Consider the following 17,939-nt stretch of genomic DNA (forward strand, 5'->3'; position numbering starts at 1 on the left):
AGCAGTTTTTAAAATGAGAGATATGCCCTCTAAATTTATAGTTGTAAGGGACAAATTCCAAATAATAAATGGTTTTAGAGCAAAGCTATGTGAACATTTCAGGCTTCAAGTGCTCCACATGAAGAGGACTCTTCTTAAAACCACTTTATTTAGTAACGGAAGTTTTGAGCCAATGAGAGAAGATTGCCATACTCCTCTACCAATGGGAAGTTAAGATGCTCCCACTCTCCTAGTAAGCGACAAGTACATTGGATGAAAGGAGGCGAGGAAGGCAGCTCCGATGGTGTAAGTGGATTTTAGGGCTTGGAAAGAAAACAAGGACGCTAGTTAACGTTATCTCGGTGTTGAAGGTATGGAATCTGTTATTTAAAAGTTACAGAATATATTTAAGATGAGTACAGTGATTGGAATAATATCTATAACATATCAAGCTCAACAAATACCAGGTTGACAGTTAGTCACAGGCATCTGTTGGTGGTGGCAAATCAACCAACCAACCAGACCAACTAATAACTAAACCAACTAACTCGTGCTAAGAGCCCGGTCGTGTACACCGTCGGTAGTTAAGCTAACGTAGCTAGCAGATGATAGTTTAGAGCAACCAACTTGACTGTCATTTAGTCAACTGTTATGATGTGGGGTTATTTTAAGCTAGCCAATGTTAACGTTAAGGTTAGCTTAGCGAGTTAGCATTAGCCTGCTCCCACTAGAGATGTAACGACTGTGTGGAGTCAACATGGCCAGAAAATTAGCAGCTCCGGTTTGACAGCGTTGCCTCTTGTGAGAAAACACTTGTTTAGTCCGACGAGTGAACGCGAGTGTTTTAGGAGACGATAGCCTGTAGCTTTGGCTAGCAAGTAAGCCAGCTGCCTCGCCGTGGACTTAGTTTCTCCGTGCATTTAACGATATCACAACTTTAGCTTGAATTAAAAGAACTAACCTCACCGACTTGGTGTGTGTCTGAGAGCTCGGCGCGTAGCAGTTTGCAGAGGCAAGCGTTCATCTCCATCGCATTTTTTGTCACTAAAATATGCCACAACAACGGGAAACAAACAGCAACTATTTAGGAAACTTTGCTATATCGAAATCGACGTGTGTATCAGTCCGCAGCTGTTTGAGAGACTCGCGATCAGTGATTGTGCGCCCATTATTTTTAACATAATGTTAACTGAGTTCCAAAATGTAAAGAAACGTGTTCTGTCAAGTAACACACACTGCCGATATTTTTAGCTTCAATTAGCCCAGTTCTGTGTAAAGCAACAAGTTAGAAATATGATGCCACTGTAGCATTTCACCAGGGGATTGGGGTCAAGAAACGCCCATTCACCTTGCTGTCAACTGCTGTAGGACATATTACATCCAGTATGAATATGCATGCACACATATTCGCTTCACTATAATTTACCCAACTCTCATTAGGAAAATCTTGAATCTTTAGCTGTTATTAAAGTGTCAAACACACAGTGGTGTAAACCTGAAATTAATGTTTTATATTTCTTGCCATCTAGTTTATTCAGACAGTATTGAAACACTTTAAAAACATAAATAACGTTAGGGATTTTTATATTGTGTTGAATATCAGTCGCAAAAAAATATACATTTAAAAACTACATTTTTTTTCTTGCTGTGCTTCTTGAACAACAGTCTCTTGTGATCTCTAGTACAAAAATAGTTTTGTTTTCTAGGCATGTTTTGCATGATAGAGTACTATGGGAAAAAATCATGTTTACAACAGCTGAGTTACTATCATCATAAGCCAAGGTTATATCTAAAAGTATGCAGTTTTTAAAACCTAAAAAGTTATTTTAAAAGTGCACATACAGCACTGATGTTACATGTTTTTAGCTGTCTTATTTTCCAGAGTGAGATTGAATGTTTTTTGGCTGTTTGGAGGAAATACTTCAGATGTTGATGCTTTTTTCCCTTTTTTTATTGAGGTGTGGTTTTGGTGAGGGTATGGAGCACCCTGTACACAGAGGGGAGACGATGCCCATCGGACTGCATGACAGGTAATACAGAATGCCTCCTTATTTTGTTAGCCACTCTACATATGTATTTTCATTCACTTTAATTGAATCCACTTCACTTTATGACTTACATAGCTTATTAAACATTCAGGAGCAGTTAATAGACAGTATTATCTGTCCTTTAAACCTTCAAGATTTTCTTTTCACTGCTCTCCATATGAAAAATTGCAAAATTACTTACCTAAACTGTATATGGTGCCTGTTATCAGTCCTAGCTAGGACATGGCCTCCACCTGGAGTCAGAGGTGTTAATCAGGTAATCCCTGATTACTTTGTAAGAAAGAAAAGCAGAGGGGCTATGGTTTACATGGACGAGGATTGAGAACTACTGCTAAGACTCTTACCAAAGTGTCCTTCATTGACCTGAAAGATATTGCAGTGTTTCTGCCATAGTTATTCACCTGTGACAGCCTTCCATGCCCAAATGGCCTTTGCATATTGTTGAGTATTTTATCACTATTTTCCAGCAGTCATTCTGATGCTTAAACCGTTTTGTCACAACTCTTGGTACACAAAGACTGACGTAGTTTTACTCAACTGGATGGTGTTGGTAAACAAGCATATATTTTATATTTATACCCCCTGTTTGTACCACTTAAGAGTCAAATGACTGAACTTGATGTAATGTGACCTAATCTGAGAGCAATGCTTTGCGTAGCTGGGGTGCAATAGGCATTTTGTTCTCGATTTCTGACAGGATATCAGCAAAGTTGGAGAGCAGAATAACTGTTTCAAGATTAATGCCACAGAATTCAGTTCTTTAGTCATCTTTTTTTTTCTTGTTTTTGTCCTCACCTCAGGTTCTTGTCTGATCAGACAACACAATGTCTTTTGACCTGAATATAAAGCAGTTAAACAGATATGTGGAAAAAACGTTGTTTTATTTTTTGCTGATTTGCAGCTATCTTTGGACAATATGCAGCTTATTACTTCCAGTTTGAGAAATAGGCACAGATGGGACAACAGAGGGTACAAAGTTTTTCTTGACTTGACTGCAGAGGAATATTAGTTTCACTGTGAACATTCTGCAGTAAAGCTGAGAGTAACGCAACAGACACACAAATCTGGTTCAATTATACAACCTTAGTTCTCTAATTAGGTGTGTTTATGTGCATGTCTCACATTGGGAACATCTTGTATGTGATCGCAGAGATCTATTAGACACAAACACATAAATGTCAGGATAAGGTATACTTTGGGCTTACACTAAATAATTGTTCATTAAATTAAGATGTGTAAGTTGTTGTCAGGTTCTTTTGACAATAATGGATGACAGATGGTGGAGGATGTAAAAGTCTTGCTCGTATCATGCCAATGTTGCAATCGCATGTGACAACTTTGAAATTCAAATGTCCCAAATTCAATTTATAAAGCAAATACTGGCGAAGTTAAACCGTAGGTCTGAAAAACAAAATATTCAAGGAGCCCGACAGCTACTTTCTCAGCTATTAGATTCATTCATTGTTTGATAAAATAGTGCCCATCACAGCATCCCAAAGCAAAACAAACAGAAAAAGCAAACAATTACATTACAAAGCTGCCACAGGATTTTTTATTTTATTTTATTTTTTTAAGTTTCTATCAAAACAGTTCGAAATTAAGTTTTAGACAATTGAATAATTGACTAATGTTTCAGTTCTGTTAAACAGCAGTGCCTTTTTTTTTTGCCATTTTGCGGTTTGGATTAATAGACTACAGTGTTGCTAAGGAAGTAGGTGACATAGTTACCTTAAAAAAACTTTTCGATAATTACTGAATAAGCAACAGTATAGTTTCTGGGACATTCGTGGGCATGGTTTCTCGACCTCTCAACGTATCACAAAGATCCTAGTTCTATTTTTGCACTTCTCTGTCTGTTCTGAATGTCATATTAAACTGTAGACGATGCAGTGAACCTGAAAATTAATATGTGGCCACGCAATGATCTGCTCAAAAATGTTGTGGACCAGGTCTGGGAAAGATTACCTTGTACTTGTAAACAGAATTGGCACTATGTGGAGGTGGCTGAGACACGATGCCAACTGTATGGGCAGTTGTGAAATACAACTGTAAAGCTCTATAATTAATGTAGGTGGAGGCAGAGTGCAGACTGTCTCTCCACAGAATAAACTATCAATAACAAATACTAGAATAGCCCATTGGCTAGGCTGAACACACAAAAGGAGCATAAAACAACATTCTGCTGGGTTTATTGCTTTTGCATAATTAAATAATTGAGTTGTACACCACAGATATACCTTGTTATTCACGAGGCTAGAGGTCTCTTATTCATCTAAAATAAAAATATCTCCACTGGACAGGTGTGGGATTACTGTCGTGGTACTACTAGTATTATTTGAAACGTTTGTCTTTATGGGGGTTTGTGATTTTGGGAGGAGGGTGATACAGTAGAACTCAGGATAACAGGTGGAGCATTGAGCCTTCAGGCTTTGACAGAAGTGACAGAATGACTGCTGCCCTTGCAGCAGACTCAAGGTCACTCTGCCTGTTACAGTAGAAGCGGAGGGGGAAGGCGTGATGACAGAGTTGTTCTGATGGAAGAAGACAGGAAAAGGGTCATGAGCAAGATGGAGATGATTGTACTTCCCCTAAGGCCTTAAAAGCTGTAAAAACAACTGCTTAAGGTACTGATGTAGCTTAATAAAGGTATCAGCGAGGATAGTGTTTTCATTTTAGGTTTTTCATGACAGCAGAGGGAAAAAAAAATGTTTGGTTTACGTTTGTGCTTACGTAGTCAACGGTGCTGCAGCCATCATAGTTACATTTGGGTTGGGTTTGGGGACTTAGGACATGTGATATGTACAAGTATCCCCTAAATGTCCAGCACTGTGTACACATATGCAGTGTGTTTGACACAAAATAGATTAACTGGACAAATGTGCAGCTTTTCTGAGAAGGACAGTGTTACAAATTCTGTCAGCTGAAGGAACTTTTTTTCTAACTTTGAACACTTCTTTTAATGTCTTTTTATGTAAAAGCCTAGTGGTGCCATCCTGCCCCTCGCATTTGCAACAGTCTGGTTTTGATTTGACCGAGGGGATACATGTAATGATAATAATATTAGTAATATTCAGTGGCGGCTGGTGGTGAAATTTGTTGGGTGGGCTAACAAATGCATAATACTGATTAAATGGTTAACACAGCTGCAAAAGCAGCATCACCTATGATACACACAGTTACATCAATTACAGGTACACTATGCTTTCTTAGTGCTCTACATCAACACTCTCACTCACTCACTCACTCACTCACTCACACACACACACACCACTACAAAACGTGTTCTAACTGCAACAACTGCCCACAGATAGCCTGCTGCAACTGTCTTATTACAACTGTTTGGCGAAATGTCGTGCAAAACACGCATTCAGTACAACAGATGACCTCAGCAAAAACAAAGTGTCACAGTCCTTTAACGGGTCAACATGGGCCTACCTGATTTGAAAAGAAACTCACATCGATGGCCGATGTGATCCCAGTCTCTTAACTTCCAGCTTTTCCTCCAAAGACATTGAGGAAAATGGACATGAAAGCAAATAAACTCCCTCGTTCATGCTAACGCCTGTCATAGCTTAACTTTTTCTCCCTCCTTCCTAACTCTGGTAGAATAGCAGCACCGCTGTGTCAACTCACTGCTATTGGTCAAAAGTCAGTGGCCTGTGGGCTGACTGAAGTTAGCCCACATGATCAGTAAATCACGGGGGCGGGACATGACACCTGTCAATCACTTACAAGAACGAAATGAATGAAAGCGGACTGTATCTGCTGGGGCTGTAAAAAATAAGCCCATTTAGAGATATTCTATGATTTTCTTTTGACTGATTGGTGCTGTTGCTACCTTTGGTTTCACCTAAACTTAAAACAATCTATTGTAAGTTATTTGAAAAATAATTTTCTCATCTTTTTTGTGTTGGCCTGGGAGGGCTTAGCCCTGTTAGCCCATTTAGCCGTCCCTGGTAATATTGTATTTTACTAATAATGGTTAATTAATATAAATGAAGAGGACTTTTACTTTGAGCTACTGCTGCAGTTCTTTCTCAAAGCTTCACTTTCATCTCGGAACCCTTGTAAATTTTAAAGAATTAAATATAACATCAGAAGTTGCTGTTCTTTAGTCTCAGATACAATAATTCAACATGTCTTAGTACTTTTCTGGATATTTTGGGAGGCATTTTGCACTTTTATTTGACTGCTGCTGGGAATATAGGAGAGAGAAGAACGGAGTTGGGAAATGAGATGCAGCGAATGATCCAGCAAGCAGGGAATTAAACTAAGAAGTCGCTGCTCAGGGGATTTTACACTCGTGATATTTGCCTAACCACAAGTCTAACTGATTTATTAGAAGTGAGGCAAGACCATAAAGGCATGGAAACCTCTGTCTCCTATGTTTTGATACTTTGCTTTCCAAAGGACAAAGTGATAGCAAACTTTTCCCACATGTTTTGTGTTCCTGGCAATATTATTTATATTTATCCGTCCTGATCCATATAAACTGCTGTTCGGTGATCCAATCCAGTTACCTTTTAAAAGAAACACTGCAGCGACTACAGAAAAGAGATGATATAAGATGTTACGTGATGCATATATACCTTATTTCTTCTGTTTATTTTCAGCTGCATTTATGATGGGATCTGTGGTGGATGTGTCTGTCTGTACTGTAAATGCTTTTCACTGCTTATGTTAACAATATAGATATACCACACAGGGTTTGAACTCTCAGTGCTTCTATGATGACAGTGCAGGGCATACAACACTCAAGTTCAGGAACACTGTAGCTTCAGTGTGCTCAGAGCATCCAGCCAGCACAATTATCTGATGTGTCATAGCCAAACTCATCATGGCCAAAGCATAGCCATGGTTACGGCCACGATCACAGTGACATCTCTGTTATCCCATGGCTACACTTATAATTACAGCTACAGTCTGACTCCATCAGCCTCAGCAGTGGTCTGAGAGAGAGCTGGGTTAACAAGCTCCTCTAGTTATCTTTCTTGCTGCAGTGGTACAAACTTGTATCCAAGGAGCCACAGCTGCACAACCAGCGGCAGTCTGCTACTTAACACACATTTCTGTGCATCTCAGCCCTTTCTCTATAAATCAGAGTTGGTGTAAAAGCTATTGCAAGGTAGCGCAAAAGTATTGCAAGAGAAAGCAAAACTTCATGTGGGAGAATGTGTAAGTGGTTCAGAAAGACAATCCCCACCATGCCTAATCAGGATCTCAGTCAAAAAAGGGTTTTAATGAGATAACGCTGTGCATTTCTGGGTGACTGAAAGGCTTTTGCTGTGAAGCAAGAGCAGATGGAGCAAATCCAATGCTTAATAAAAGTTGGACAAATTTAGATTTGGACATGTTTTTGCTGGATTATTAATCAATTAGTCATTAATCTGTGACATACTGTTTTAATTGAAGTGAATACACTTGATAATTTTCTTTTATCTTCGCTCCACGTCTTTGTACAGCAAGCTCAGAGCTGTAATCACAGCTCCTCTAACAAGGTGGCACTGTTGCTTAGCTACTGGTCTATTGACGGCTCCTGAAAGGGTGATGGGAAGGCAGGGCTTCTTCCCCCTCCTACCACGAGACAACTGTGAATGCAGCAGGGCAAGTAGTTGTGGTGGATGCAATCTATTGGCTTCTCAGTGCTGCCGCTAAAGTCACAACCCTGACTGTAGCCTGCACTGCCTTTACCAGTGTATTTCTGTAGCTGCCGCTGCCGCTGCTGCTCTCCCTCCCCCTTAAATGGTGTGGGCAGAGTGGGATGGAAGACTGCATTGGGAACCTTTTCATGGAAATGGTCTTTGCTGTTGGTATTGCTGTAGCACCATTCTGGTGACAACAACATGCCGTTGAAATGGAAAAGCGGTTCTCCTGTCAGCTGGAAATTCCCAGTGCCAGTTCTTAAGACATCCAGGTCCTCACCCCTTTCGCCTGCCTACATGTGAGTAAGAGCTACATGGCATTCACAATATTCAGTTGTAGTAATGTATGTGGAGATGAATTTATTTGCTTTTCAGTTTCTGTCATTTTGTTTGATAATTTATTGTTAAACCATAATTTTTTTTTGTTGCAGCCCTAATTAGGCAGAATGCGACTGAGCCTTGTAGTGTGTCAAGAGATTTGCCTTGTCCAGCATGAATTTTATGGTTCGTTGGCAGAACGCCTTGCTCTCGGGCAAAAGGACTTATTTTGCCGCTAGTCTGTACATGGCAAGCACCACATCCCCGACTCTTGCCCTCTCCCTGTGGCTATGTTTATTTGGGAACAGGGACTCAGCAGCTTGGGAGGAGCCTGCCTTTGTCAGGATGTCTGGCGTGCCCTGGTTTAGAAGCTATTGTCATCTGCTACTGTTCAGGAAGGGGGAAGGGTAGAACGGTAGTGCTTCACACAGCCTCTCGCCATCCTCTCTCTTTACCCCTTTTCCACAGCTCTGCCTTAATGGACAAGTGTCTTGTTTGACTTCTGAGTGTTAACATGGCTTTGGCTTACAGAGAGTGAGAACCAAAATTTGGGGTCAGGAAAGAAAAGGCACCCCACAGTTTAAAGGCAGCCTAGGCTAACTGATAGCCTACGGGGTTATTTCACAGGCTAACCGTGCTTACTTGGAGGGTTTTTTTTTTAAAATAAAATTGGATTTATGCTCTCTCCAGTTATCATTTAGCTTTACTAAAGAGATTGTGAGCTTAAATGTAGTAGTTTTCTACAAATGTATATTTTAAATATTACTGCATTACAGTAAGAGGAATTTATACTGAAATGCCATGTTTTGCCGTTTTCCTTTAATGTCCTCTATGACATCTAAAACATGAACTGTAGTTTATACTGTACCACAAACATCTTGCGTATCCTAAACCCTTGGGAAGACTCAATGGGGTCACTTTGCCGGCACTTTACAAAATTCCACTATGAGTCCTTTGCCATTGATACTATTGACTGGGTAGTTATGAATTTTATCTTTATTTTACCAGGGGTAGTTTAACTGCAACATCCTGCCTAACAGACAGTTTTTCACAGTCACATATGTAAGCCCAGTGGCCAATCAATTGTTGGCCACTAAGTATCTTCACTGGAGCAGCTGGATGCGAAAAGGCCGTGCTCAAAGGTACTTCAGTGGCTGTAGCAACTGAGTGTCAAGTGCACTTCCTGACAGTTTTTAAATCAAAAAGACGGCCTTCCAATTGTTCTAATTTTTTGATAACATTGGCATAGAATGTGTAATATGAATTGGTGTTGTAAAGTATTGAAAATATGGTATATTTCATGATTAAGTATAATAAGTTATCGATGAACTAAAATCTCTATGTAAAACTTCATCTTGTCCATGAACATTTAATATATTCCAGACTGCAAATATGTTAACTGTTGGTTTGGGTTATTATTGTGTAATGAAGCTTCTCTAAAATAAAGCACCATACACACATATTTATCTCTTAATAGTTGATTTTAGTTAACTTCTGTACGCTTTGTATATTTTACTTAACTCTCCTCTACCTGCCCAGCAAGTATTTAATGGTCTTTTGTTTTCATAGAAATTGGCATAGTGGTGGTTTATTTCGTAAGTCCTTCAAAGAAAACATACTGTCTCAGTGCATTGAAAGCGACATATGTAATTTATATTGTCAGCATTCTGTGGACACATTGTAATGTTGTTTTCATTGCATGCTATTATACAAATACGGTATTTTCACATTAGCTTGTCAGTATGTCATTGGGGTGACTGTGACAGCTCTTTCAATGAAGTCTCAAGGACAAGAGTACGTCAAGTGTTTTTCAGTGGCTGTGGACGGCGGCTTTGAGTCTTAACAGGAGAGAGCGTGCACACACCAGCAAGTGAAGTACATTCAAGCCTTGAGACTCCACCTTACTCTGCCCAGTGTGGCTCTCCCCCACCACAACACTTACTATTTTGAAACGTGTATATAGTAAACTGTGTTTTTAGGCAGGCTGATATTGGGCCCCCAATTATAGGTTCCTCTGTGGGCAGGGAGAAGTCACTCTTTATAGGTCCTCTGTCTCTTTGGCTTTGGAGACATTTTTAACTTTGCATGCTGGTAAAGTCATTTTCGTATATGTATTCTAAGCGGCCGAATGATGGAGGACACAGGAGAGTGACTTTTTAAGAGTATGTGACGTACAGCATGTATAAGGATTAAAAATTCTCCGTTTTGAAACCACCCTAATCTATAAATGGACTGGTGAACTGCCTGTGGTGCTCATTTCATGCCAGTAAGGAATGGTTAAGGTTCACTGCCACTTTGGCCGTATGGAATAATCTCCAGCACAGAAGTCATCGGGTTTATCTTTCATTTTCAAAAAAGATCCTTGAAATGAACGTCAATCCCTCATAGTGGTTCAGTACTGAGCACCTAATATATGTGACTGCTGTCTTTAGTAATCTCTTCTTGGAGGCGTCCTGGTGAGCCAGCAGCCTAAACAGCGGCCGTGCGTGTTTGGTTCCTGTCAGGGACCTTTAGCACACGTCATCCCCCGTTTCTCTCCCCCCATGTTCCTGTCACTCTTTGTCAACAATCTAATTAAGGTGAAAAGCTGGAAAATCAACCCTTCAAAGAAAATCTAAAAATGAAATTACATCTTGCACATTTTGACCTTTTCTATTTTGTTTGTGTATATTATAGTCTAAAAGTGACTTGCGGTGCTGCCCTGGGTTCTACTGATTTCAGTGTTTTTTTTGTTTGAAAGACAAACTACAAACTGCACTTACCATACTGCCTGTAAAAAGGCTTTTTAAAGGTGAGGTGACTTTACCCAAGGAGAAGTTGTCCTTAGAAATAATTTTTGTTCTAGCAAATATTGGAGCTGTTTTTAAAGGAAGCGTGACCAGATTGAATTCCATACAGACATAACAGGTAAAAAGAAGGCTTTGAAAGTCTGTTTAGCAGATTTTTGTGAATGAAGAGGATTCACATGTCTCATGTAGCTGTCAAATCCTTCTGCTGCTGAAACCCCCCCATGGCACTGCTATGAGAGGATTTTTGCAGTCTAACGTAAATAAGCCCATTAGTTTAAATATGTTTCTTTAGAACATGCTTCCTCTCCAACCAAGAGCAATTTTTACAGTTAATTGATCTATTCAGAAATAATCAGAACATAGCTGATTCGACAGCTGACATCAAACTGAATAAGAGCTGGCTTTTTGCGGCAGAAGATTTTCATTCGCTTTGACTTTGAACATCAGCTTCCACTGACAAAAGGCATTTTTCATGGTTAAAAATACATAAAACAGCAGAATTATTCTCAAGGGTCTCACCAGATATTTCGCACCATGATTTATGTGTTAATTGGACTCCGTCAGGGATGATCTGCCAGCAGAGGAGTTAAAATGCTGCACGTAGCCAGTGTACTGTATGATCATACTCATAAGTACGACTAGAAAAGGAGGTTCACACGTTAATGTATATATAACAGCATGGTGAGATAAATTCAGCATCATTTGTTCCTGCTCCATTGAGTGAAACAGGATGCTCGTCGTCATGTTACATTCATTTAACCTCGGAAAACACATTGAACACCGTGCCTCATTTTCAGTGATGCCAACATGCATACAATAAATATAGAACTACAGTCAAACAACATGACACGTAAATGTTTAAAATGTTCTCTGAATGCCTGACTTGAAAGTCGGTGATCATAGTACTAATTTTTCACAAACCATTTTAGTTGAGCTTGTTTAATTATTTGCTTGAAAAACACAGAATCGTGAATGCCTCCTTCCTGTGAATAACATCTGCTCCTGTTTTCAGATGAGGCCAGTGTTGCGGAATGATTTTGATGTTCATATGTGTCCATCTACCTACACACACACACACACGCACACTGCTGCCTAACGTGCTCTCTGCCGCTGGATAAATTATAAACTTCATAAAATTGTCTTGGAGCTTTTAATTCACCTGCCCTTTAGAATGGACATTTAGTTCCCGCTGACTTGTGGCCATTTTGTACAAAAAGCAACAGCCACCCAGGGATCGTTTATTTTCATCGAAAGGCCAGAGGGGAGGCACAAGCAGTCTGGCTGGCAGAACATCAAGTGAGTTCAGTCAGGTGAAACTGTCAAATCTGTGCTCATCTCACATACGCGCACACACTTGCCTACTCAGAAATGCATTGTGAAGAAGTTGGGTGTAGTTTCACCCAGCAGTTGGCCCAGTCGGTCTAGATCTTGTTTGATTATAATAAAATAAAAAACCCGATGCATAACAGACACCAGATTGAACTCCCTTATCGATGCATCACATCACATTCAATGTACTCATCGGTAAGAAAAAGCTCCTGACAGCAGCTGAAATAAGTCGGAACACCTGTTGAGTCATGAGCACATTTGGCCAAAAACGTGTTATTACAAGTTTAAAGGTTAGAGTGTAAAATAAATCTGAAGCCACTCACCCACAGAGATTTCCAAAATGCATCAGCAGAAAATTCTTAATCTTGACCCTGTCAGTGAGCCAGGTCAGAGCTGCTTGGTGCCAGTTCCATCTTTTTATGCTTTGTTGCTGCGCTATTGTGTCGATGTACGAGGTGTTCTCCATTCATCCCCTCCAAATCTCCTTCACTGGTAGCTACAGTAGTTGCACGCTCAGAGGCTGCAGTTGACTTCGTGTAATGGAAGGTGTGCCACATCAGGAGAGTAAAAGGTATTAAAAATAAAAGTAAACTGCATTATTGTTGTTGACTTTATACGATTGTGCCTGCAATTAATCATGCTTGCCTTTTTAGATGGTGACAAATTGAGCTCCTTTTGTATGCAAAGCCATGCTCCTTCAATCATTTGATTACAGGCAATATTATGCTGACACTTCTCATTCCCTGTTGCTTTGATACATCTCTTGCCTTTTTGTTCAGAGTCTGGCTTAAGTCCTCGGGCACATGACCGCTGCTTAGCCTACATCTGTCCAAAAATTCTACAAACCTGCAGTGGCAACACGGAACAGCCGGTTTTATTCAATGTTTCTAAATCAGAATTAATGCAATCTCTTTTACTCTTTCGACTTCCATATATTGGTCCTGCTGTAGCTGGCTGTTACAGCATCCTTCTTGTTGATTTAGCATTTATTCCATATTGACAGATTGTCTGCTCCACCGGCATGCAAACCTGTTATGTTTCGACTCAGCCGCTTCCTGTGTAGCTTGAAACTGTGTTTTTGAGACTTAATTTTAGCTACCAGTACTTTTTAATGCGAAGGGCTTGACCTTAAAGTGCTCTTTGATTATAAAGTGTAATTACAGGCTCATTTTATTATGCAGAGACAGCTAAGATTATTAGCAGTGATTGGGGCAATTATCTGGAGGTCATGGATAGTTTGTCCCAAACAGAATGAGCCACAAATGCTTACTTGAAACATCATGCATGTAACGGCTAATATTTTCCTTTTGCAGTCATTAGTTTTTCAGTTTCTGTTTAATTAAGACCTGCATGTTCAGTGATATTTAATTTTATAATAAGAAACCCATGTGTGATTGCCAGCATTTAAAAGAACAACTGTTGAGTCTGTGAGCAGTACATTGTAGCGATTTATTCAGTTAGTCAAGCCACAGTGGTAATTAGAGAAGTGCCAGTTTTCACCAGAAATCCGCAAAGAAAATTGATCAGACACATAGGCTACAGACGTTTGAAATAGTCTGTTAAGTACTATAACTGAACAAGGAAGAAATTGGAGCACTCTACTCAATAGATTGTTGCTCATTTTTTTTGAATTTTGGTGCACTACAAATGGCTCTATTCATTATGGCGATGAACACATTCACATTTTATGTTGCACTCTAGACCCAATGTCATGTTTTGGAAGTGTCAAGGTTTGTGTGACAGAATAGAGAGCATGTAACAGAGAAGAAATCCATTCAGCAAGAAACAGCTGTTGTTCTGTGTGGTAGAGGTAGGGCAACAAAAGCTGAACTTAGATCTCTGATATGTTGAGAGAAAGTTTCCTTTTAATTGTTCTTTTTTCATAAATGAGTTGAAGGAAAATGTAGAGGTTGCAGCAGAAAAGAAAGAGAAGCTGGAAAAAATATGTACAGTCTCGATGGTAAACTTTGTATAGAATGCAGTCAAGCCATAGAGGGTTACATTGCCAGGTTAATGCCATAACCTGATAGCTTTGGTATTTGATATGCGTTCATTATGGGAGACTTTGACCAATCACAGGTCTTTTTTTTTTTTTTTTTTTAAACAAAGGGCATTGTTCTAATTGGCTATTCTGCAACTCTAGATGTGCGTGCATGAGATGATGAAGCCTGGTTCAATGTCAAAACATGCTGCAGGCACTCTTGTTGTTCCAGTTTCTATTGCAGCATTGGCAACAACTGCCAACAGTGCAATGCAACCAAAAAAAATGACCAGATATTCATCGAAAAAAGAATCTTATAACAAGTGAACCAAGATATGTGTCAATATTGGTGAAGCATATTCAGCGCTGTAATTAGTAAGAACTGTGTGTTGAGCTTGTCAGTCGTCTTCTGGACTGTTAACTTTTGTATGTCTTGTAGGGACCAGTTAGGTTGTGTTGGTAGATTTACCATGCAAGCTGGTGATGAGCGGCTGCGTAATGTTGCTAATTGTTTAGCGGGCTGCCAACTGTATCCAGAGGCTATGGCTATTTGAATTTCATGTTTATGTCCATGTTTATGATCAACTTTGTGCTGCATCTGTATGAAGTGCAAGAGGAGAATTTGTTTTTTCAAATTCTGGTGGATGTTTGTGTTCTGTTTTTGTTTTTTTATCTTTAACCTTTTCCAGATTTCTGCCTGCCTTATCTTAAAATGACCTCCACAAATAACCTCTGCTGTGTTAGAAATCTCTATGCTGCTGTCACAGTGTTGTTGTTGATACAATACTTTTTTGAAGTCTGCAGTCCTGGTCTGTGGTATTCAAGCATTGCATTTCATTATATTGAATGGTATTTCCAAAATGTCCCATCTTTTATGACTAAAAATCAATTTAGTGCTCCTGAAAGTGGAATGTATTGTGGTGTTGTTGTACTGGATTGAATTACATTATATAGCGCTTGAGCACAACTGCATCATAAGATATGTTTTTTTTCCTCCCAGGACTAGAAGATGGTCATGTAGCTTTATTACATTGCTGTGCTGAGTGAGGAGACTCTCCAGTACAGGTGTCTGTCATTGCTCTGCTTACCCAGACAAATAGGGATTTCCCTCCTGACTCCGCTCACATCATTTCAGATGTCCTTGTATTGTTTCCATCCATACATCTTGTCACCTTTTCTTGTCCATTTCTATTTTTCTGTGAGAGGTTTGGATTGAGCTGCTGGAGTGTATGTTCTGAGCAGCACCGAGACTGTAGGAGTCTTGTGATCCTTTTGTTGGGGTATACACAGACAAGCACACACCAAATGTTGTGGATTCCCAAAGTATTTGGACTTTTTGTCGCATTTTATTGTGCTGTAGATTGAGTTTTAATAGATGAAATTGCTGTTTTGCCTGTCAGTCAACACTTAGTAACCTGTAATGACAAAGTGAAAACGTGCTCCCAGAATCTTTTTCCAAATCTATTAAAAATCAAAAACTAAAGTCTCTCATTTTCAAAAGTATTACGACCCTTAATTCAGTGCTTCTGGAAGTCCCTCTGGCAGCAATTAGAGCTTCTAGTCGGCTTGAGTAAGTCTGTACAAGCTTTGCAAACATGGATTGGTGCAATTTATTACATTTTTCCTGGCAGCTCCTCTCAAGTGCTGTCAGATTGGATGGGAATCATCTCTGGACTGCCATCTTCTAGGCTATCCACAGATGTCCTATGAGGTTTAACGTGGAGGACCGTCAGAGGCTTATCCTAGAGTCACTCCACTGTCGTCTTTACTCTATACTTTATTCCATAATACTGAACAAGGGTCCTTCATCTGTACTCAGGCACTGGTTTCCTTCAAGGACCTCTCTATGTAACTGCGTTCGTCCTTCCCTCAGGGTTGACTTGTTTCCCAGTCCCTGTAGCTAAGAAGCAGCCCCTAACATCATGCTTCACCATAGGGATATTTGTTGTTCTGCCCAGAGAGACCAGAGAGTCTTTCCTTGTGCTGTCAGTCCTTCAAGTGCCATTTGACAAACTCCAAGTGAACTGTCACGTGCCTTTTACTGGAGTGACTTCCATCTAGCCGTTTTGCCTTAAAATCCTGATTGATAAAGAGCTGCTGAGATGGTTGTTCTTCCAGCAGGCATCTGTGCAGAGGCTTCCTAGTCACTGTTAGTGACCATTTGGTGAGATGACTCGAGTCCTGGTGGTTCCAAACTTCTTCCATTTCAGCATTAGTAAGGCCACTCTGTTCTTAGGAGCACTCAAAGCTTCAGAAATCGTTTTATATCCTTGCCCTGATATATGCCTTGTCACAGTTTCATCATGGGGGCTAAAGAGAGAGCACCTTGGACTTCATGCTTTTAGTTTTTGTGCCCTGACATGCTGTGTGATTTGTGGAACCTTTAATATACACAGGCATGTGCCTCTCGACACTACAGTATGTCCAACCAATTCAATTTGCCACAACTGAACTCCAGCCAAATGCTAGACACATTTCAAGGACAATTAAGGGATGTAGCTGGTCACAGTTGGAACGACTACTGACTGTCTTTTTGTAAATGTAAGATTTCAGATTTGATTTTTAATACATGTCCTTAAAAATCTTAATACATGTTTTAAATTTCATTGTGTGTCATTGAATGCAGACTGATGGGGGGGAAATGTCAAAAAAGGGTACTCATTTAAAATTAAAGTGCGTCTGAACACCTTATGAATCCTTAAAATGTTGAGTATGCTCTTTCCTTTCCACTCTGCCAATTCCACTACAGTCTTTTTTCTTTTTTTTTGCTTTCAGGCAATTCCTGTGTTCTTGTTTTAACAGTACTTCACATTAGTCCACTGTAACTGTAAGCATCTAGGAAAATGTAATAAAACATTTGAATGGCTGTGCAATGCATTTTTGACCAACATTTGTCAAAAATGTGCTGCCATCAGTTTTTTGTCAGCACTGCATACATTCTGTTTGGGGTTTCCAGGAGCTTGTGCTTCCTGTCTCCAGTGAGGTCATTTTCAAGCTTGGTGCAGAAATTCACACAATAAAGACTAAGATTCTAAAATTTCATGTAAAAGATGCTTTTATCCAAAGACGTCCATCTGAGAGTCGATACAACACAAGCAAGGATCTAGTCAGGAGAAAACAACCTGGATAAGTGCCAAAAAACAAGTTCATATGTGAGACTTACCTGATGGCACTTTAGTTCAATACGCTTCCAGCTGACCAAGATGATAAAACTTACCGCTGAGGAACCATAGCTCAGTTTCACGGAACTGTAAATGTATCGCTGGAAATGGAGATCCACTCAGAAAACACGAGGCAGATGCAAAACTGAACTGGAAAACAATGTGAACCCACCCCTTAACATCTAAATGCCACTCTGCAAGTTTTAAGGCATTATGGTCCAAAAACTATGGCAGATGTTGAAAACCAAAAATAGATCAGATTAATAAAAGTTTCTATCGATGCACGGTAAAGCATGACGAGACAGTAAAGCCATACTCATTAATCTTTTAAGACCCTTCCACTGTTATCCCAGGCAAAAAAAACCCAAAAAAACAAGTTGACTTGAGCTTCCTGAAGTGTCACTGGTGGAAGAATGTTTTTAAGCTTTCTGCTGACATCTAGGGACTGGATAGACTGCCACCCTTGTTTCTTCATTGCTTCTTTTTCACCCCTTTTAACTTTCTGCTCTGCTTCTAAATATTTATTTTTTCATTTCTTTATTCTGCTTCTGCCTGAAGCATATTTTGGTGAAAACGAGAGTAACATTGCTGGTCGTGACACTGAAATAGAATCTATACCACTGTGTAAAACAAAATCTTTCTGTTCTGCCATAACCATACATACCAAGATGATTCTTCTCTAACTGGATTGG

At 39.7% G+C, this 17,939-nt stretch overlaps 1 protein-coding gene across 4 annotated transcripts in view; it reads left to right on the forward strand.

Annotated features, from left to right (window-relative positions):
- The first annotated feature begins 220 nt into the window (after positions 1–220).
- The window catches only part of klhl13 (kelch-like family member 13), a 41,448-nt gene continuing 23,729 nt past the window's right edge, over positions 221–17,939 (forward strand). For 2 of the 4 annotated variants that reach the window (XM_051937450.1, XM_022210870.2), the window contains exons 1-2: positions 221–350; positions 1,938–2,009. In XM_051937450.1, coding sequence (XP_051793410.1) covers positions 1,957–2,009 — 53 coding nt within the window. In that variant the 5' untranslated portion in view covers positions 221–350; positions 1,938–1,956. Of the gene's footprint in view, positions 351–1,937; positions 2,010–7,590; positions 7,969–17,939 lie in introns of those variants that run through there. The other 2 variants (XM_022210868.2, XM_022210869.2) reach the window with 2 other exon arrangements.

Source organism: Acanthochromis polyacanthus, chromosome 17, assembly GCF_021347895.1.
Source record: "Acanthochromis polyacanthus isolate Apoly-LR-REF ecotype Palm Island chromosome 17, KAUST_Apoly_ChrSc, whole genome shotgun sequence".
NCBI classification, from domain to species: domain Eukaryota; kingdom Metazoa; phylum Chordata; class Actinopteri; family Pomacentridae; genus Acanthochromis; species Acanthochromis polyacanthus.